The 23044-nt window shown below is 36.7% G+C and overlaps 3 protein-coding genes across 3 annotated transcripts; 2 read left to right on the plus strand and 1 right to left on the minus strand.

Annotated features, from left to right (window-relative positions):
- The first annotated feature begins 3099 nt into the window (after positions 1-3099).
- LOC103432833 (protein SMAX1-LIKE 8-like) lies at positions 3100-7918 on the plus strand. Its single transcript, XM_008371040.4, has 3 exons — positions 3100-4473; positions 5256-5499; positions 5880-7918. Exons 1-3 carry the CDS (start codon positions 3311-3313, stop codon positions 7713-7715), a joined length of 3243 nt encoding a protein of 1080 aa, XP_008369262.1. The 5' UTR covers positions 3100-3310; the 3' UTR covers positions 7716-7918.
- Positions 7919-8609: 691 nt separating this feature from the next.
- On the plus strand, positions 8610-11486 carry LOC103432834 (PHD finger protein ALFIN-LIKE 2). The gene is made up of 5 exons (XM_008371041.4): positions 8610-8746; positions 8855-8887; positions 9298-9520; positions 10759-10876; positions 10983-11486. The coding sequence occupies exons 1-5, from the start codon at positions 8659-8661 to the stop codon at positions 11229-11231; spliced, it is 711 nt and encodes a 236-aa protein (XP_008369263.1). The 5' UTR covers positions 8610-8658; the 3' UTR covers positions 11232-11486.
- An 8016-nt stretch (positions 11487-19502) lies between these two features.
- LOC103408224 (jasmonate-induced oxygenase 2) lies at positions 19503-22518 on the minus strand. The gene is made up of 3 exons (XM_029105938.2): positions 21816-22518; positions 20973-21303; positions 19503-19924 (listed from the first exon to the last, which is right to left on the minus strand). The coding sequence occupies exons 1-3, from the start codon at positions 22310-22312 to the stop codon at positions 19667-19669; spliced, it is 1086 nt and encodes a 361-aa protein (XP_028961771.1). The 5' UTR covers positions 22313-22518; the 3' UTR covers positions 19503-19666.
- Between the last annotated feature and the right edge of the window lie 526 nt (positions 22519-23044).

Genomic DNA, 23044 nt, shown 5'->3' on the forward strand with positions numbered 1-23044 from the left:
ATCTTTCTGCTAGTCTCCTCTTCCCCTCAGATGTGTGTGAATACTTTGAAGAATTCGGATAAGAGAGAAGCTTAGTTAGCTACTACGAGATCAAATCTTCTGCACCGAAACCAAAAGGAAAGGAATAAAAGATCTTTTTATGTATAGGATTTGAGGTGATAATGATGAATGACATGCATATGTGCGGTGGTGGTTGCAGACTTGTAGGGTTTCACTTTCACCCCCAATCACTTTTCTACCTCTACATATTGAACCGACCCTCTTTCTCCGTCCCTCTCACGACACGACGACAGAGATAGGCAGTGACACACTGACACCCGGGTAAGGAAGCATTTTTACTGAAAATGTAAATTTGTTTACGCAGCATGATAGTTGAGAAGTCAAACGAAACGAAATACATCCAGCTATGAACTGAAAAATCTTTAATATACCAGAGCAAAACACTGGGTGTTGTTCGTTACGTTTTTTTTTTTTTTTAATGGCATGTCATGGCCTGAAAGCGGACATCGAAGTCCAAATTGGAAGTACATGAACTTTGTTGCCTATTTCATGCCTTTTCAATCCTTAAAGCTATTTGTTCTAAGCGTTGATGACAATTACAAGCTCGTATACGACTCGTTAATATCTATGGCACAAAGAAAAACAATAAGCATGGTTTACGAAATAAAATCTCAATTTCTTAAAAATAAAAATCAATGACTATTCAATTTAGTGACACTCAATATGATCAAATAAAAATATATCTCTAAATTTGCGGTGTCTTTTATGCCGAATGGTTAAAAGCCATTCATATATTTCCATGAACTAAGCAATTTGCTAGCTAGCTTTTGGAATTTAAAACCGACCCATGATTACGATCGTACTAGATGGCTTCATCATATCTTATTCCCTCTAATTTAAGCATCTACGTATCTAAAACAATGCCAAGACGAAGAAGAAATATCTAAACATTAATTAATAATTATTCCTCGTATTAATGGGAATATAATTATACGAGATGGAATAAATGCACATATCATATCATACACTGTGGACTGAGATTCTTTCATGATCAGTCACGTGCGAATCTTGCAGAAAAACTAATGAAAATTATTTGGAAATTTCGAGTTTTAACGATAAAGTGAATAATATCATGATTAATTTTTTAGTGTAGAAATATGATTTTTCGTTAAAATAAACAATACTCAAAATTTTTCGTTAAAGTTCATTTTATCATATCCGTTGGTATGAATTTAACCACTGAAATTTTTTTTTTGTTAAATTGGATGTACACGTCAAATTAGGTTGCCTCCTTTACCCCTCCACTGGTTTCTCTTCCTTTTCTTATCAGAGATTTGGATAATCGTCGATAAGATCACCGACGAGCAGCAAACCTCCATTCTCTCGAGCGAGTCTATGGTGATTCTTATTTCTGGGCCTTCAATGATAATCCTTGCAGTTTGTTCTTTGAGTTTTTGGTTTGCAATTTAGTTCTTTGGTTCAAGCAAAAATTTGAGAATATGGAGGCTTTATTCAATAGCAAGAGCAAGTATTTGCAGACATGGGAAGAGAGGAAGGGGAAGACGAGATAGCAGCGGAAAGAAAGAGAGGGGGAAGACCACTTTGTTTTACGTGAAACTAAATATAGAAAAAGGGAGTTTTAATGAAATGTTTATGGTATTGTTCATTTTAATGAAAAATCACATTTTTATACTAACAAGTTAATTCTAGTATTATTTATTTTATTTTTATTTTGTCATTTTCGTTAAAAGTCAAAATTTTCAAACAATTTTCTTTAATTTTCCCGTAAAAAAATTTGCATTGAAATTGTACCAACGGTTATGATCAATTAAATTTGCATGATAGTGATTCGAAGAGGATGTCAATCCATATGGTAATTATACAACCAGTAAAATTGTCACGTTGAATCGAGTCAGTGAGTCAACTCATAGCACCACCACCATGCTCGACACGTCAACAGACAGTGACGTTGACTGTCAGTTTGTGGCCCACTCACACAAAATTAACAAAGTGGACACAAGCATCTTTCTTTCCACAGTTGCTTTCATGCTTTCACTCCTTCGAACATGATGATGATGATGAATTGATGAATCATGATTGCCATTATACTGATTATGCACAAGGAGGATTTTGTTAGGGTTTTCCGTTTACGTGCTCTTGGTAATTGTAACCGTCGTTGAGATATGAGTTTATAATAGTTATCGGATGAATCATCTGTCACAATTTTAATTTATACACTCTTATTTAAATTTCAAGTCTCGTTTGATTTCTAAGAGTAAATTAAATTTAGGAAAAATTTGAAATAAGTCCAATTTTATAGGCTTACTTTTGAAATAGATCCAATTTTTAATGACTTTTGACTTTTGAAATAGGTCCAATTTTTAGTTACTTTGGACCCATATCAAAAGACCCCTTAAATTTAATATCTTCAACCTATGTATAGCTTTTAGATGTCAACTTTCAAAATTTTCAAAGTTAAAAGCATAAGATAATAAGTTGGGACGAGATAAGTTTTATTCATGATTAATTCATATTCTTCTTTAATTTAAACAAAATTTAAAAGTTGCAACAACACTATATCCTTGTAATCATTTGCCGACCTTGACCCTTCTCGCATTTCCTTACGAAGGATGCCAAATAAATGTTTATTCGAATAGAATACGAGTAAACGTCCATTAGGTTTCATCAAAAACAAACACAATGCAATAATCTTACATTGAACGATTGCGAAATTAGGTTTAAAAAATGAAGTAACGGGAGAAAAATAAGATAGACAAGCTTGAATTAACAAATTATGTTAGAGGCAAGAGAAGAAAATAAGTGAAAACTCTCGATATTCAACTCAACTATGATAAAAACGAGAGACCATTAATTACGTAACAAGAGACCACCGATTATTTGTCTCATTACGTAATTGACGGTCTCTCGTTTTTATTGCAAAAAGGCACATCACCAACAGACACCTATGAGTGGTGAATAGAATCTATGCTGACCAGTCACAACTCACCTGGTTAATTTTGCCTTTCTCTTGTGGGTCCCTCCATCCTCATGTGGGCCCACACCTCCACCCTCAAGAACACCAATAAATAATTAGAAACTCTTGCCACACAAGACACTCTACTGAACAAGCTTACAAATATTATGCCCAAAATTCACTACAAATTTATCAAAAAATCATTAAAAAAATAGAGCTATCTATTTTCTTTAATCTATTATTTTGTTCATAAATAAAATCGAGGATTTAGGAGAATAAAGAATTCGTAGCAAAAGTTTTGTTTTTTAATTTGTGAAATTTGTATGCTCTGCGGCGATGCCTACGCCGGTTACTGTAGCCAGGCAATGCCTAACGCCGGAGGCAGCAAACGCTTTGGACGAGGCCGTGGCGGTTGCGCGCCGAAGAGGCCACGGCCAAACGACGTCGCTGCACGCCATATCCGCTCTACTCTCCATCCCGTCCTCCGCGCTACGCGACGCCTGCGCGCGCGCCCGAAACTCCGCCTACTCGCCCCGACTGCAATTCAAGGCTCTGGAGCTCTGCCTCAGCGTCTCGCTCGACAGGGTCTCCTCGACCCAACTCGCCGACGACCCGCCCGTTTCGAACTCGCTCATGGCCGCCATCAAACGGTCCCAAGCCAACCAGCGGAGGCAGCCCGAAAATTACCACCTATACCACCAGCTCTCGCAGCAGTCCTCGATCTCCACCATTAAAGTGGAGCTCCAGCACCTGATTCTGTCGATTCTCGACGACCCTGTCGTCAGTCGGGTCTTCGCTGAAGCGGGGTTTCGGAGCTCGGAAATAAAGTTTGCAATTTTACGCCCTTTTCCTCAGATTCTCAGATACCCGCGCTCCAGAGGCCACCATCCTCTGTTTCTCTGCAACTTAGCCGAGTACGCGGACCCCGGTCGCCCGACCCGAACCGTTTTAACTGACGGGGACGAGAATTCGAGGAGAATAGGAGAGGTTCTCGGGAGAAACAGAGGGCGGAATCCTCTGCTTGTGGGCATATTCGCTCACGACGCACTCAAGAGCTTCGTGGAGGCTCTGGAGAAAAGAGACGGCGGCGTTTTGCCGGCGGACCTGTCTGGGTTGTCTGTAATTTCAGCGGAAAACGATGTCTCAAAGTTTATCACCGCAGATAGCGATGAAGGGTCGGTGAATTTGAGGTTCGGAGAGGTGGGTCGGGTCGCAGAGCAGAGTTTGGGGCCTGGGATTGTTCTGAACATTGGGGACCTGAAAGCGTTTGTGGCTGAGAACGCGGTGGCTGACTCAGTGAGTCACGTGGTAACCGAATTGACAAGGCTGCTGGAGCTTCAGCGCGGGAAAATTTGGTTGATTGGTGCAACGGCTAGCTATGGAAGTTACTTAAAGTTCGTGGAGAGGTTTCCATCTGTGGAAAAAGACTGGGACTTGCAGCTTCTGCCCATCACTTCTCTCAGAGGTGCTTCCATGGCTGAATCATATCCCAGGTCCAGGTGAGTTATTGCCTCCTAATCCATATTTTTATGTTCATTTTATTCAAAATTTTTGAGAAAAGATTCAAACTTAGGTGCAAGCGGTATACAAATTTAATCAGTTTTAAGTTTGGTGACACATGTGGATGTGGAAGCCTTTTATGTTTTGTTTGCTTCTGAATTATAAAATTTGTGTTTCCTTTGCTTTAGATGCTCTGGATGTAGTTTCCCATACAATTTAGTCCCACAATTTATTTCTTTGCTAATCTGATGTGAGAGTTGTACTTCTTTCTGTTATAATTTTTTTCTTTCACTAATTGAAGATTTGTAAAGATCAAGTTATACGTTGCGACCTTATGTCTATTTATACAAGAATTTTTGACAATCTTCGATGAAAAGCATAACCTTTTCACTGATCGGACACTAAACAGACAATAAAGGTGCACGAGAGGGACACTAAGATGTATTTTATTGCTAATTAAGTTCCCGTGCAGCGAAAAAGTTCTAATTTTTATTGAAGGTTTCTAAAACGTTTTTATCTATGTATAATTTCCCTATAGTTTACGGTCTTCGGAAAAGTTTAAAGTCTCTAGGGGCCAAGTCCTTTTCTCTTGGCTACAATCGTATGGCCTTCTTCATCGCATCCAACTTCTTCCCCAGTCTAAATCGTTAATAGACTGGGGAAGAAGTTTAAAAGTGCATCCTGCATGCCAAAAGTGTATAGAACTCGTATTTTCAGATTAAATCCTGACTGTATGATGTCTGTTGAATCTCACAGTTTCCTGGTCATGATTTACTTACAGGTTGATGGAGTCGTTTGTTCCATTTGGTGGATTCTTTTCAGCACCTTCTGACCTAAAGCTCCCAATAAGTAGCTCGTATCAATGTTTTCCCCGCAATCATCAGTGCAATGAAAAAAGTGAGCAAGAAGCGTATTCTGTTCCGATGGGAGGTATTATGGCTTCAGTGGCAGGTCAGCCCCCAGCTAGTTTGCCTTCTTGGTTGCAGATGGCTCCTCTTGGCACAAACAAGGGATTGGATATGAAGGTGTGTATCACGATCAATACATATTTGATTCTGATTTTAATTGTCTAAATTGTGCAATGTGCCAAACCTCTGGATTGGGAATGTATGATGCGAACTGAACTCCTACTTGCATTACGCATTCGGTAAAGTTTTATTCTTTTTGAATTTTAAGCCTTTCCCCCATGGTGTCCATTAACTGATAGAGAATTATTCCCATTAAGATTTTTATTTTGGCTAAAAGTAGGCACAGCCGTATGTTCGATAATACCTCCTCTTTATGCAGTAGGACAATATCTGGTATCTTGGGCTTTGTTTTTCTAGTTAACAGTGAAATCATTACTTCAAACTACAGGGTTTTTACGTTATTCTTTTGAAAACTAGTTTGTATCTCTTCAGTGCAGACCAAAGACGATGGTGTGTTATTGAGTGCCAAAGTTTCAGGATTGCAAAAGAAATGGGATGATAAATGCCAACATCTTCACGACTCTCGTCCCCTGCCGGAAGCAAACTTCTTTCCAACTATAGTAGGATTTCAGTCTCCTGAAGACAAGAGGTGCAATCACGACAACACCATCAATATATCTTCACGTAAAATTGAGTGCAAGAATGCAGATTCATGCATGGCCGCAGATGTGCAAACACAATCAAGCCTTCCTCCAAAGGCTAAGAATGACAGTTTCTCTTCCGAAGTCTGGGAAAAAACTTCAAAAGATGAAGATCTTGAGTCGGCTGGCCTCAGGTCACCCTGCATGTCCAACTCTAGTGTGGTTGATGGAACATCTGCCACATCAATCACTTCCGTCACCACAGATTTAGGGTTAGGAATATGCTCTTCTCCTGCTAGTAATACACCGAATAAACCTCCAGATCTGAATCAAGCACTTCAACAGGACATCTCGGGTTGCTTTTCCTCTAATATTGATTTAGTCAACGGGAATCTCTATTATACTCGATCATCATCTTGCTCGAATCCTGACAACCATGGGCAGTTTGATCCAAGTGATGTCAAGATGCTTTTTAGAGCTCTCTTTGAAAGGGTTGGCTGGCAAACTGATGCTGTAAGTGTAATTAGCCAAAGGATAGCTAACTGCCGATCTAGAAGTGAAAAATTCTGTGGAGCAAGTAACAGAAGGGATGCATGGTTCAATTTTACAGGACCTGATAGGTATGGTAAAAAGAAAATTGCCATTGCCCTTGCTGAGGTATTATACGGAAACCAGGAACAATTGATCTGTGCGGATCTAAATTCTCAGGATAGAATGATCCCTTCAGACACAAATCTTGATTGTTCAGTGGTGAATGGTTATGACATCAGGTTTAGAGGTAAGACAGTTCTTGATTATGTTGCCGGAGAATTGTGCAAGAAACCCTTGTCCATTGTCTTCTTAGAAAACGTAGACAAGGCTGATGTGGTGACTCAAAATGGTTTGTCCCAGGCCTTATTGACTGGTAAATTTTCCGATTCCCATGGAAGACAAGTAAGCACCAATAATGCGATATTTGTCACAACTTCGACATTCTCAAAGGGATGCAATATTCTTACTTCCACAAAGGGACCCTCCCACTATTCCGAGGAAAGAATCTTACAAGCGATAGAGCAGCCTGTGCAGATTACTATTGAATGTGCCTCTGAAGACAGCAGCAAAAGCAAAAACTGGAAGGCATCCACGAATCAACATTTTCTAAATAAAAGGAAACTGGTCGGTGTCAATGAACCTCTAGAGCAGCATGAAGTCTCAGAGATGCCCAAACGGGCGAACAAGACGTCAACTAGGTATCTGGATCTCAACCTTCCATCTGAAGAAAATGCAGTGGAAAACAGAGACGATGGGAGCTCTGAAAACGACTGGCCATCTGAAAACTCCAAGTCCTGGTTGCACGACTTCCTTGATCAGGTGGGCGAAACAGTGGTATTCAAGCCCGTTGATTTTGACGCACTTGCTGAGAAAATATCAAAGGAAATCAAGAATAGCTTCCGCAAGGTTGTCGACTCAGAGTGCCTGCTAGAAATCGATCCAGAAGTCGTGGAACTACTACTTGCAGCTCTATATTTGTCAAACAGGTCTCGGGTGGTGGAAGATTGGGTGGAGCAAGTACTCAGCAGGGCATTTGCAGAAGTTAAGAAGCGACATAACTCGAACACAGTCACTACCGTAAAACTTAAAACTTGCGAGGGGATTTGGTTGGAACGTCGAGCACCACAAACTTATCTTCTCCCTAGCATTGTACTAAAATGACTGCCAAGAAAGGTTTAGTATTGGAAATTTGTAAGTAGATGTACAAGGAAGGTAGCATATGTAGCTTTGTTGTAAGCCATGTTTAGCCTTTTGCTGCTGTTATTATTGGCCAGTCTTGCAAGTCTCGTAATCCCATATGGTTTTGGTGGGCTTTTGTTCGATCATCATATATAATGTGTAGCAAGTGTGTGTAATTTTGTGTCTTCTATGTGTGCCAATTGCCAAAACCAGAGAAAGGATGAACCCTGCCAAAACAAGAAGCATTGCTCGATGGTCTCAAAAGTCTCGAGCTTTGAGGTCTTGAGTGGCTATATTTCTAAATTTTGAAAAAATAAAACGAAAAGTTAAAATACGAGTTAGTTTTATAAATTTCCCCTCAAGATTCGAACTTGGGAAGTTTTTTGACATTTGGAGAGAGATGTGCTTTCATTTTGGATTCCCGACCATTTTGGCATTAGTTAAAAGGGGAAAATGACCTAGATCTCAACGAATCCATTGCCCAAACACAAAAGATCATTCGAGGATTGAAAATCGAGACTAAAAACTAGAATTATAGTTCAAGATTCTAACTTGGGACGTTTTCTACCCAACGTGTTAACATATGAAAATAAGTATTCAGATTCAACCAAATAACTTTTAGTCTAATCGTACTTTCCTTCTCAATATTAGAAGATGCCTCAATTTCGAGCACTAATCTTTACTAATAAAAACAAGAGCGCTACCATTTGAACCACCTTTCTTGACGAGGTCAAAGTTGGTCAACACGGTGGTCAATAAATGCGTTACAAATTCGGGTTATATTATTGGGCTGGCCCATTATGAGAAACCCACTACCAATATCTGAAGCCCAAGCCCAATTGAAATCCCGGGTCTCCCCCTTTATCTAATCCGTCCCTACTGTTTCTACAAAAATATATATCAAATTACAAACAAATTGGGAAAAATGCCATCGTCGAGCCCTCGCACCGTCGAAGAGATCTTCAAGGACTACAGCGCCCGGCGCTCCGCCGTCATTCGAGCCCTCACCTACGGTTCTCTCTCCCTCTCTCTTTCTCTCTCTACATTTCGGTTTCATACATATACTGCATTGCTTGTATCGTGATGTTCGTTGACGCTTTTGCTTCCTTTTGCACTTCCAGATGTGGACGAGTTCTATTCGCTTTGCGATCCAGGTATTTTCTTGTTTCGATTTTCTTTCTTGTTGTTAGTTTTCTGTTTGGTTGCCGAGAAAGTTGACTGAAAATACAGGCTTGACCGCTTGAGCATAAGTATGTTTATTTATCTGTTAATTATCATATTGGTGATTAATTTGTGTCAAATTTACTTTCCGAGTGAGGATAATAGTCGTTATAGGTTTTGACTAGGGAGGAATGTTGCAACAAGCATGATTTAGTGCCTTGGTTTTGTTTCGATTTCTGCTTTTTGTAGGTAACCTAACAAAGTGCATTGTTGCTCGATTTTCGCTTTTTGATTCTACTATTCGTATTATAGTGGTTGTTTAATTTAATTGGAGTAGAGGATTACTTCTGTTTGATTTCGGATTTTTTTCGTTACGGACGGTCTTTACTTATATGTCTTTCAGAGAAGGAGAATTTGTGCTTGTATGGACACCCGGATGAGTCGTGGGAGGTGACTCTGCCGGCGGAGGAAGTTCCCCCGGAGCTTCCTGAGCCTGCACTGGGCATCAATTTCGCAAGAGATGGGATGAACCGTAAAGATTGGCTGTCATTGATTGCAGTACATAGCGATTCTTGGTTGCTCTCTGTGGCCTTCTACTTTGGTGCTCGACTTAATCGGAATGAGAGGTTTGTTTATTCTTGTCCTAGAGTTGACGGTTGATATTTTTCTTATATTCAAATGTTGAATATATTCATGTTTGATTGTTTGCTCTGCGACCTGCGGAAGTAACAGTACTATTTGATTCTGGATATTACCATAAGGTTTCTATGTTCTTGTGCGCTTTCCAAAATTCTTTCCTTTCTATTTCATCAACTCTTATTGTCTGGTTGCACGGAAGATTAGTATTGGCCCAAGATCTGGTTATGACAACTGATGGCTGAAACTTGTAATGGATGGTGACAAACTTAGGGGGTGTGATATTGTAACATTTGTCAATGTTGATTATTTGAAAACCCTAGCAATAACCAGCTCTTGGCGGATTTCTCTGTTGTTGTGTTATTGTTACTTTTCCCCTTTTAATATGCCTCTTCCAATTATTATGGAACTAGTAGCGTTCGTTACTCTACAAAAGATATGTTGGTTGCCTATTTTGCTTGAAACATATCGGACAGCTTTTCAGTTGTTATGCATATGCGTGTATTACATATGCACATTCTGTTTTGTGGTCCTTAAATGAGGTTGTGCTTTTCAGTTATTAGAATTTAGATCAAATATGGTACAGGAACTGCAATATATATATGCATGGTGTCCTAAATACTTTTGAATTTCTTTACAAGTTAAAAGATTCTGCGTTTTCTTGGACATTATTTATGTTGCAAGATTTTCTTTAATATCTTAAGAATTCACGTTGATTTATCTGGGATGAACTCACAATTGTTTCTTTGACTAAAAAAGACCTCTATCTCTATTATTTGAATTGTTGAGATTGCTAAACATTCCTTGGATGTTAGTTCTAGGTGCACAGGTTTCTGATATTTACATAAACAATTGTCTGAGACCGAAAAAGAGCACAACCAATTGCAATGTATATCACCAGAATGGTAGAAAGTAAAGTCTTTGTTATTGCAAAAGAGTTGTGAATACTTGTATGCTTGGACAATTAAATGTAAGTGAAGCTGTTGATTCTGCATCCGCATACAGCCAGTTCAGAACTTTCATTCTCACTTCCCTCCTATATTATTTCCTGCCCCGGCCTCTAGCTCCGTGATTCAGTGGATATTGATCGCTCAGGCACTTGGAATAGTGTAGTTCTGTTTGGTTCCACCATTTTATATTAATGCAAATTGTTTTCTTTACCTTACCAACATGTTGAAATTATCATGAAACTAAATTGTGGTTTGCTGGGCCATCGATCCTGGAACAGGAAGCGTCTGTTTAGCTTGACTAATGATATGCCTACGATCTTTGAAGTCGTAACTGGAAGGAAGCCTGTAAAAGACAAGCCCAGTGGGGATATTGGAAGCAAATCCAGGAACTCAAAGGTGAAACACTCTCTCTCTCTTGGAAACTATTGGCTGCCGAAAGATATGTGGATCCGCTTTCCCTTTGTGCAAAATATGGGCTTATGACCCACTTGTGTGTTTGCAGAGATCGATTGACGGACAAATAAGGACCAACAATAAGGTACACGATGCAAGCTATGCGGAGGATGAAGATGAGCATAGCGAAACCCTATGTGGAAGCTGTGGAGGAAATTACAGTGCTAATGAGTTTTGGATCGGCTGCGACATCTGTGAGAGGTGGTACCATGGGAAGTGTGTCAAGATAACACCAGCCAAGGCAGAATCCATTCCGCAGTACAAATGCCCTCCTTGCAGCACAAAGAAGAGCAAGTAGTGATGAGTAACAAAAACCTCAGGAGCACTTACGTATGGCCGACAGATACTCTCTGGCCGTTGTTATTCATTTTCTGTGCCTACTCTCTGGTCATGCCGCCTTGGTTCCGGTCATGACGTCATTGTATTTTTTTCCCCCTAGTATTTTGCTCCCTTCGGATATATGTTCCTTCTCTAATGTACAAAATAGAACTTGTTTCATTTGTGTTATTTTATGAATCGTTTTTAAATTTTAGTTATTAAAAGATGTTTGTGATTTTGGTTTTTGACTCTGAATTGCGCTATGATGCTCATGCATCATTTTGGGAATAAAAGTTCTCTTGGCAAGTTTTTTCCATCTAAAACTAGGCAAGAATTATTAAAATATTTTTATTTTGGCCAAATTGGATAAATGGTCGTTATGGTGATGAGGTATTCGAAACGTAGCCTATGTGGTAAAAAAAAATTCAGATTTAAGCCTTTATGGTGAAGTCTATTAGGACTTATGACCAAAACTCAAACTTTCGTTTTTCCTCTGTTAGTAGCTTACATGTGAGGATCACGTGTGAGGCTAAGATGATCGTTTCAGCCCTTCCATAGTTGGTCTCCCTCCCTTCTCCAGCTGGGTGATGAAATTACAGTGTCGATTCTAAAGATCGAAATCGCAATCGCAATCACAATCATCATTAGAAATCAGTGTGAAACGGTGAAATCGTAATCGCAATCATCGTCAGAAATAAAAATGGATTTTGAAAATGTTAGTGCTGCAAGATCCAAATATTTTTCTTTTTGTCGCTCTACCACTGTTTTCGACCCCATTCATCTCCTCCACGATATTTCCATTCTCTTATCTTCTAGAGTTTTGCTGTTTTGACTAAGAACATACTCCCAATTTTCACAGGACCCAAATTCTTTTTCTGATCAGCCCATCCACTACCTGTCATATAGGCAACATCCTGACAGCCTCCTTCCCAAGGATTGACACCATTATCCCAACCCCCTTTGGTGGAGTGATACTGTCCCCCCATCTGGTTCCATCCCCGCGACTCATTCCTGCTATCTTGCCATGCATTCTTCTCCGTGTTTCAGAACTGGGAACGTCAGGAATGAGGGTTTTAGTTATGGGCACACTACTAACATGAAATGATCATCTTAGTTTCACATGTGACCCTCTTGTTTAGTCTACTAACGGAGGAAAGACGAGAGCTTGAGTTTTTTGTATAAATCATAATAGACTTCATCACAGGAGTTTAAATCCGATTTTTTTTACCACAAAAGTTATGTTCCGAATAACTTACTATCACATGAACCATTTATCCGATTAGACCTTTTGTTTTCAAGTGATTTGCAGCTTGACACGTATAGAACCGATAAGCTCGATTATGAAATCATATATTTTTATACGAAGCTGCGTAGCGTTAACGGGTCTTATACGACATTGAAGTGTGCATCAATTTCGAATTAGAAAATTGACTGTGCAACAAAATATCCCCAACGTTAGCTCTGAAATGAAATCATTTTCCAATTTCCATCTTGTCAGCCCAGTCTTTTCAAAAGCAGTTTATAGATTGATTGGGTTGGCGCCAAGTCTTGTTCAAGTGCCTTGTGGAAACGTTGTCATCACAAAATTGTTTGCAACTTTTTTACTTGAAAAGATATTAGATAGTGACTCCGTCATGATAATTCATTTTTTTTAAGAGTTGATAAGATTTACAGAGGTATTTCAGTCTCTTTCTAACCATCATCGTGTGATTTACCAATGCTAATAATTAAACTTAAAACGTGCTATATGAAATACAAATTTAAAATTTGTCTTTAAACTAAGTCATCCAGCGGTGGTTAACTTTCTTACTTCCTTATTAAGTCCAAAAGTAAAAGGAAATTAAAGAAAATTCAGGTGCAATGCCGACCACCACACAATCTTAATATTCTTTATTATAACAAATTATTAGCAACCATAAATAAAAAAACGTGCTGGTTTTTAGCCACGTGCTCATTTGACTTTTAGCTCTATGTAGGCCCCATGAAAAGTTTGAAACTTCTTCTCTAGGAAACCGAATCCTCTCCGGATCTAAAGGAACTGAATCCAAAGATCAAATGATCTGAGCTATTAAAATTTGATATCCATCGGCTACAATTATTATAACTTTTAGAAGACTCTCTGTTTGTAACTGTTGAATCAAATTTCAATGATCCGGATAATTTGATGAGTAAGCTCAGTTCCTTTGGGTCTGGAGGGGATCCGGTTCCCTTGTTTAGTGGCTTTGGCCGCTACTTGCTAGGTTTACCTTTGATTCTTTAATATAAGGCTAATGATATGGAGATTAAATTTGTCGACTAAATTTTGTAAACTAAACAATATGTAACTTAAGTGTTGATTAACGTGCTTATTTTTTATTGGTGACACATCTTGTAGTTTGCAAATTTGATTTAATTTTTTTGTCTGCTAGCATTATCCTTAATATAAATAAATGTTACCTCCTGCTCTCGTTTGCAATCGTATGCATCAACCTCTTTGTCATTGTGAGTTTTTAGTCAAAATGATATCTGAAATTAGTATAACTTTGAGTTTGAGGTGTATTCAATTGGGATTTTGAGGAATTTTAATGGATTTACAAATTCATTGATCTTGATAGAGTTTAACTTATTTGTCGCCGCTTAGTATTACTGTCTAGTTTCTTCACTTGTAAGTGAGAGGTCTTATGTTCAATTCTCGTCAAAGGTAAATTTGAACCACATTTATATGTCTAGCTCAATGTGAGACTTAGTCCACTCCACCACGCCTTTAGTGTAGATAATATCGTTTGTTTAAAAAAAAATTGATTTGTAGAGATTCCATGTGAAATTTTGATATATATAATTAGCTCGAAATCTCATAGGGAGAGGTGATATCTAGATTTTTAAGGATTTTAATAAACTATCTTAAAATTCTGATTGAATACATTTTGAATTTTTGAAAGTCACTTAAAATTCTAACGGAATATCTCTAGATTCATTAAAAAAATTAAAATATCTCAAACTTCTAATTGAATATGCCCCCTTTAGTTTCTGACCATGGAATTAGTGTGTTCACCATCATTTTGGTCCAAATCTGTTAATATCCTCGTTCAGTAGAAGAGTTATTTGACAAAAATACCTTTAAAAAGGTGGTCACATGGTGGTTCACATGACAATGTAACAAGGATATTGAAAGATTTTTCATGGAATGACCAAAATTATTTTTGGTATACAAACTTAGAGATTGATTCTATTGATTTTCATTGTCGGGAGACGAAACTGAAGAGTTAATCGGAGACCATTTTGAGTAAAAAAACCTTTATTTATTTATTTATTTTTTGTCAAAGACTCAGGATTCCTTCTCTACAATGAAATAAAGAGGACATTGATCTTTTATCTTTATTATTTGGAGGTAAATGGTTTAATAATTCACCAATAACCTACGGATTACCACCGATATTGATAGTTGGGACGGGGTGAAGGATATTACATAATTTTTCAGTGATTCATTGACAACTTTTAGTTTTTTTTTTTTGGTTGATATTGATGTGTCAGTATTTCGTAAAGTTAGTCGATACATCCAGAGAAATCGATATCTTAATCCTTCCTATGAGATATATAATGGTTGAATTATTGGTTGGAACATTGAATTATATGACTGATTCAAAGTTGCATGTCCTTGTTCTTGTATATACATACAAGTAAAACAGTTGAAACGTTTGAACACTGTTCTTTTTGGTAGATGTCTTCGTCCAGATGAGCTATAAATATAAATATTAGTAACATGTCAGTAGCAAATTGATATCGACTGATAAATATGATCAATAGTTGAGGTGGTAATTTCATCTTTCCAAGCTGCTGCCGCTGCTGCATTCTCACAGGCTTAAGTGATTGATACAGATTGATATCGACTGATAAATATGATCAATAGTCCTTCTTTTGTCTACAAATTACAACTACTGATAGCTAACCCTAATTAATGGATATTTTTAGAACGTGGCTTGCAGTGAAATGAAGCACTTTAATATTCCAGATTGGGTAATTGTGACCTAAAATTGACGTTTGATTGTAGACAAAAACAAACAAGCCAAACCATCATATAAAACCAACTTGGTACTTGCATATAAGCTCTAATCAAAGGGCTCGTTTGGTGGTTAAAATTGGATTGTACTGCATAGATCACTAGATTCAACGTAAGTATTCTGGTGCTGGTGAATCATACGATGATGGTTAGGGGAGGTTGAAATGCCTTAATAAGTATTTTCGGTCATTGAAATTGTGGACTGTCGTGGCGTAATCACTAGTTCATTCTCTTTTTGAAGAAAATAATAAAGAAATGAAAAAGTATTGTACAAGTTAAAAATAAAAAAATGAGTTATTCATAACAAAAACTTACTCATTTCAGTCTTCATAAAATAATAAGATACCAATATATCTTATGAATTATCTTTTACACTCTAAATATAATCTGTCATCTTTACCTATTATTGACATATATTAAACTTATGAGTTATTCGATTCAATCTTTAACGCCAAACGAATTCAAAACGATTCATTATTGGAGATTAAGATATAGTGGCCATCGAAAGATATATAACACGTGTTGTAGGTTAGTATAATATAATTAATTTAAAGAAAGAAAACAACAAATTATTGGATTTTGATGATTAGATAATGAAAGGGGTCCCACACATCTCCAGCAGCTCCTCAGGACCGCCAAGGATGACCTCACATTAGACATCACAATTTATAAAATATACAAGCAACTCTGATGTTAAATAAACATCAAAGTGTTCAAATTTCAAACCAACAAAGCTGCCGATATGTGGACCACAATATTTGTTCTGCAAATTAACATATTAAAATGAGATTGAAGATAAATTTGGGATATTAAAATTATGGGCAAAAGACTGTTTACTACCCTCATGTTTCATGGTTTTCAACATTTAGTACATCAATTTTTTTTCGTCTCAGAGTCATACCTAAAGTGTAAATTTTAGGACAATCTCATACATCCGTTAGTCAAACTGTTAAGTCAGCTGTTAACTGTGACGTGGCGTCCATGTGGTCAATGACTTGGCGCCACGTGTCATCCAGGTGGAAATTTTTTAAAAAAATTATAAAATAATATATATATATATATATTATAAAATAAAATTAAAAAAAAAAAAAAAAAAAAAAACCGAATCTGGGCAGATTCGGAAGAGGAAGAAGAAGAAGAAGAAGAAGGAGAAGGAAGAAGGAGGAAGAAGAAGAAAAAAAAAGGAAAAAAAACTGGGCAGATTTGAAGAAGAAGAAGAAGAAGAAGGAGAAGGAAGAAGGGGGAAGAAGAAGGAAGGAGGAAGAAGAAGAAAAAAAAAAAACTAGGCAAATTCGAGGAAGAAGAAGGAAGAAGAAGAAGAAGGAGAATGAAGGAGGAAAAATAAGAAGGAGAAGGAAGGAGGAAGAAGGAGGAAGAAGAAAAGAAAAAAAAAACTGGGCAGATTCGAAGAGGAAGAAGAAGGAAGAAGAAGAAGGAGAAGGAAGGAGGAAGAAGAAGAAAAAAAAAAACTGGGCAGATTCAAAGAAGAAGAAGGAGAATGAAGGAGGAAGAAGGAAAAAAAAAAAAAAAAAAAAAAAAGGGCAGATTCAAGGAAGAAGAAGGAAGAAGAAGAAGAAGGAGAAGGAAGAAGGAAGGAGGAAGAAGAAAAAAAAAATTGGGCAGATTCGAAGAAGAACAAGGAAGAAGATGAACAAGGAAGAAGGAAGGAGGAAGAAGGAGGAAGAAGAAAAAAAAAATTGGGCAGATTCGAAGAAGAAGAAGGAAGAAGAAAAAAAAAAGGGCAGATTCGGAAGAAGGAGAAGGAAGAAGGAAGAAGAAGAAGGAGAAGGAAGGAGGAAGAAGAAAGAAAGAAAGAAAACAAAAAACGAATCTGCTACCCAGATTCAGTCAGAGGAACAAGAAGGAAGAAGAAGAAGAAGGAAAAGGAAGGAAGAAGAAGGAAAAAAAAAAAATTTTTAAATTTATTTATTTATTATTTTATAATATATATTATTCATTATTTTTTTTAAATTTCCACGTGGATGACATGTGGATGCCCAGTCATTGTCCACATGGGCGCCACGTCACTGTTAACGGCAGACTTAACAGTTTGACTAACGGATGTATGAGACTGTCCCAAAATTTACACTTTAGGTATGACTCTGGGACGAAAAAAACTTGATGTACTAAATGTTGAAAATCACGAAACATAAGGGTAGTAAACAGTCTTTTGCCCTAAAATTATCAGACGTATTTGAGTCAATTTGTCTTTTTGTACCTCATAAACTTAATTAATAAGGAACATGTGATGAATTGTTATTAGTTAAATGGAATCGCAATCGATCGAGAAGAACCTTAATATTTGACACTTGACTTTTATACATGATTGAGGCATAGAAAATTGAAGCTAATAAAGCACGCCCTTAGCCTTTAATAGAAGTATTTGGGTTGAATTTATCTCACTCTTCCGATTAACATATTTTTATCGTACAAATTTTATAGTTGATACTATTTAATATCTTAATATTCACATGAAGATCATCCTCACAAAACATAATTTGTTTGCTTGGTCATCTAAATATCAAATAAATAGACGGTTTATTATGAATATGTTATTTATACTCACTTTTTCAATGTATTCTTTATATTTAGATGCATAAACAATTTCCAATTCAAATGATTTTATTATAAAAATAATATTTAAATGAAGATAAAAAAGTGGAACGATTTTGTATAAAACTTATGTAGTATAAGTACGTGATTCGCAATAAATGAGATATATATGTGGGGATACAAGTAATGTTCTATAATTATAACAACTAATTAAAGAATGAACACGCATTTTCTGTATAAATAATGATATTTTTGTTTAGTGCGATATAAAGTTCAGTAAGAAGAGGGCTGGGTCATTAAAAATGAGATGTAAAACCTGATAATTAAGCTAAACCGCCGCTTTTCTTGGTTCGAATGACAAATATAATTTAGTTTGCTTGTTAAATAATGTGTTAATGATGATTAAGTAGTAAATGGAGGAGCTAGTCAGAAATCGTACATTTTAATTTATGGAGTCAAAGACTATTGGTGGTGGATGACACTATAATTTGCTATGATCAATTGAAGTTATGTAGCATCCAATACCTATAATGCCTTTCCAAGTATTAAGGTTTTATTTTAGGATAGTGTTGTTCCACATCCTTTTCATCTCCCACATCTTTATTAATTTTTATGTATTGATCTTCTTCAATTCATTCAATTCGACGGCCTGGGATTGAGTGAAGTACGTGAAAGGTAAAAATGAGTGTATGGATAACATCACCCTTATTATGGATTCATCAATTGGTAATGTGGGAGGGAGCCGGGAGGAGAAGAAGAAGATGAACATATCATCTTCTGGTTTTTTTATTGTACAAAAAATATATTATTATTATTTAAATATATTTTATTATCACTTAACAGATTTTTTAACCGATATATAAAATTGCAACTAAAACACAAGTTTTTGATTGACATTGTAATATTTTAAAAATTATGTTGGAAGTTACAACTGCACCTCAATTTTAGAATACAAAATATAATTTACGTTTATTACATCTGTCTTTTTTATCACTTAATCAAGAAAAAACAAAAAATCTCCCCACAAATAGAATGAGGATCCTCTCCGGATTTTCTTTGTGAGGATTCCGGAGAACCTCCATTCACATCCGTTCATCGTATATCGTGTGGTCAGTTTTCTTCAGGTACTGTTTATATGTAATTTTAAATAAAAAGATTTACAATAATTTATAGCCACACGATATACGATGAACGAATATGATTGAAGGATCTCTGTGATCCTCACTCAGAGGATCTGGAGAGGATCTTCATTTCCACAAATAGATTGAAGACATGAATATATATATATATATATATATATATATATATATATATATATACAGAGAGCTTAAGGGGAGGGATCCCCATTTTTTCAAAAAAAATGGGGACACGCTCCCCACCGTTAGATTGACTTTAATGAAATTGTGTGGTTGAGATTAAAACACAGGCCATAGAATCTCAACCACAGGATTTCATTTAATTTAAATCCAACGGTGGGGAGCGTGTCCCCATTTTTTTGAAAAAATGGGGATCCCTCCCCTTAAGCAATTCCTATATATATATATATATCATGTATGTCAAAGTATTTTATTGTTACCACAATCAACGTGACAAAGTAAGACAAAATAGCCTTGTCACGTGTCATTAGATGCAATTTAATAAACCAACAGCACAACGACAGCCTTCCAATAATTTTCTTCAATTAATTAATTTTTCAATGTACTCGTTGATCATATTCTCATCCTTTCATGATTACAAGATGTACAATTAGCTCAAAGGAAGCAACACAATCACAAAGATATCGCTGCATATATTTATGTAATTTACAATGAAGAAAACTATTAGTGTCACGATGTATTTTGTTGAGACTTTAAGCCTTCGACTTGAGATTTTCCTCTAGGGCCATTCAATCTTATGAAAAGCCTGTATTCATTGAATGTCATTGGAGAATACAGTGCAGGTTTGTCCGGCGTTACAAGCTCCTTCGCCGGCTCAATTGGTAAGTCGCTCTTTGGATTGTAGAAGAAGGCCAACGAGAGTCTCTCTTTTGCTGGGTTTACAATCACCCTGTGCTCTACGCTCTTGTATGTTGCATTACTTAAGACCTAATTTAAAACACATATTCCAATATCATATATTAAGCATTTAACGTATTTGAACTATGCTATATGAGAAATAGTTCAATTTCTTCTTTTATAAAAAAAAAAAGAATTAATACTGAGAGATAGAATGAGTGGTTGAGAGAAGCTAAAATATCTATATGAGTCTTCTCAACCCTCGAAAGGGTGGACTACTGTGGCTTTACCACAAGCTAGTCCCTTTTTTAAAAAGTAAATATAGAATGAGTGATCATTTGCCAACAATATATTTTTAAATAATATTCAATTGCTATTGGATATATAAACATAATAACTCTCTGATAGCATAACATGTTAAGTTTTTCAAGTAACATAACATGTCAAATGAACATGTGTACAAAGATATAGGTTAAAATATTGAGTATAATGTATTTATTAATTGGGACATGTTTGACACTCGTAATTTTTGTAAAAAAAAACAACAATGCATATGTAAGAAGTTTGGAGTTAGTTTGAATAGCAGCCGTTATATAATTTAGAATTTAGAATTGATTTATTTATTCGGACATTTTCAGATGATGTTGGCTAAACAAAAATAATAATTTTATTAAGAATACTTGAATATAATCGATATAATGTATGTCCCTTAGGTTCCAAACAATCACTTGACACCACTTGTTAATATGCACCTTACTGTTTTAAGGGAGCATGGAAATATGACTCCGTCACATGGATTAATTAAAAGAGGCACGTTTTGACCAAAATCGTTTGACTTGGTAAGGAGGAACAGCCCTTCACAAGTTGACGCACAAACATTTTTGTTTCTTATTTAATATAATGATATTGAGATATAAATAGTGTAGGTTACATCATACAATGTTTCAATCACGTTCAAATATTGAGCTCGTCATTTATAAAATTTATATTTAAAACTTCTCAATTATAAGTAAATAGAAATATCGTTAAATTTGTGTAGCATTTTCAATTTTATATTTTTGATATGAGCATAATATATAGAGGACAAAATAAACCACATAAAACGAATAAAACCAACAAAAAGTTGTAGAAAAATCACCTGAATTTGATCACCAATATTGACAATAAAAGCGTGTGGAGCTGGTTTCACCGTGATCCAAGTGTCATCTTTCCGGACTTGTAGACCAGGGACTTGTTGGTCGGCCAGCAGAATGGTCATGCCGCCGGGGTCCGAGTGCGACGACAGGCCCAGGGTCAGGTCAGGCTGGGGGCACTTTGGATAAAAGTTGGTCCTTAGACATGCCCCAATTTCTTGGCCACCAAATGCATTTTGGAGAAAGTCTTCTCCTAATCCAAGGTTTAGTGACAAAACCTTCAATATCCTCCCACCAAGCTTCACTACCTCCTTTCCATACTCATCGATTACTTCCCTATAAAACATGCAAGTACACAACTCAATTAGCACGAAACAAAGATACACAACTTAATTTTCACACAATTAAGATAAAATAGAAAAATTCATCTTGAGCAATTTGAATTCTTACATGTAGATATAAAGGGAAATCATAAAATTGTTACAGTTGAAGTTACAAACTCAACAAACAAGTTTAACTGTTGCGAAACTAACTATTAAAAAATTAAAAGTTAAGCACAACTACTTACTGTAGACGATTTTTTTCCCGAGCATGCATATCTCACTTACTACATATATGGTTTTTTTGTTTTCCGAAGCTTGCAATACAAATTAGTAGGGTTGGATTATGATTATGAAGAATATGCACGAAATTGCGAAGACAAAACATATCAACTAATTCTTAGCATAGTACTATTTTCACCATAACGAGTGGTAATATTTAAGTTCAAATCTTTCCTTCCGTACGTAACGGAAAAGAGGACCACAAATGATTAAAGTCTAATATAAGTATGAATAATTAGAAACTACCTTCCGTAATCAGGGAGGGCAGGCCACTTGTTGTAGTCCTTCAAGCAGGACGGAAGATAGTGAAGGAAATAGTAATCACTCCAGTCAAGAATGGCACCTCTCTCAACTCCAAGCCTACTCCCATACCCTTCATAAGTCTTCGGTGAGTTGGCATAGACCTGCTTCAACTCCATCGGAAAATGGAAAAAATCCCGCCAAACCTGCTGGGTTTTGTCCATCAGTTCCGGGCTAACGCCGTGGTTCACCACTTGGAAGAACCCCCACTCACGGCAGGCCTCGGAGATTTGGCTAAGCGTGGCGGCACGCAGGCGATCGTCCTCGCCGGATAAGCCTTGTAAGTCAATAACTGGGATGTTGGCATGATCAGAAATATCGGATGATGAGATATAGGTGGGTCTATCGGGTGGGGGCTTGATGTATCGATCTGGGATTACGGAGCTGTCGGATAAGGATTGTACTCGGACTATTGGCTCTGGCCAATCCTGTGGGCAATTCATGGCGTTTTTAGTAGCTTTAGAGTCCAAGGTTTCGTTTCTTTACATGTATATTTATATGTAAAGTGGGATGAGAACAATTGTGTGTGTATATATAGAGTGGGATGAGAACCAACTTTAAAAAGACAACTTTAATTTTTTACATAGTTTTGAGGGGGAGAGAGAGAGAGAGAGAGAGAGAGAGAGAGAGAGAGAGAGCATCATGGGGCGTGGATGAGATTGCGGAGGAATGGTAGTTAAAGATGGGGGATGTAACTATGGTGGTGGGGAATGAAATGGACGTGAAAAAGAAACGTGAAATATATAAACATTTTATAACAAGTTTTCATATGATACAAGGATATTTTAAGTGCACACTTGAGTTTAATCAAATTGGTTAACGTGGTTTTTTATTTGCTCTCAAATATTTCTAGAGTGTCTAATGCTTTGACTAATGAAGGAAAAAAAATTCAGATGTATACATATTTTTTTCATCAAATAGCAAGGCCGGAACCAATGAAGGCTCAGAGTAGTCAGCTGACTATATTTTTTCACCAAATAACAAGGCCGGAACCAATGAAGGCTCAGAGTAGTCAGCTGACTCTTCTCAAGTAAACAAATTGCTTATTTGTATTTTTATATGTCCAAATATATTTTTTGTATATATTATTCTCAACGTGTGATCCTTCTCACTGACTGAACCTTAATGAAATAAAAACTGACATGAATTTCACAAATAGGTAAATTTTGAGTTAT

Source organism: Malus domestica, chromosome 07 (genome assembly GCF_042453785.1).
Source record: "Malus domestica chromosome 07, GDT2T_hap1".
Classification (NCBI taxonomy): domain Eukaryota; kingdom Viridiplantae; phylum Streptophyta; class Magnoliopsida; order Rosales; family Rosaceae; genus Malus; species Malus domestica.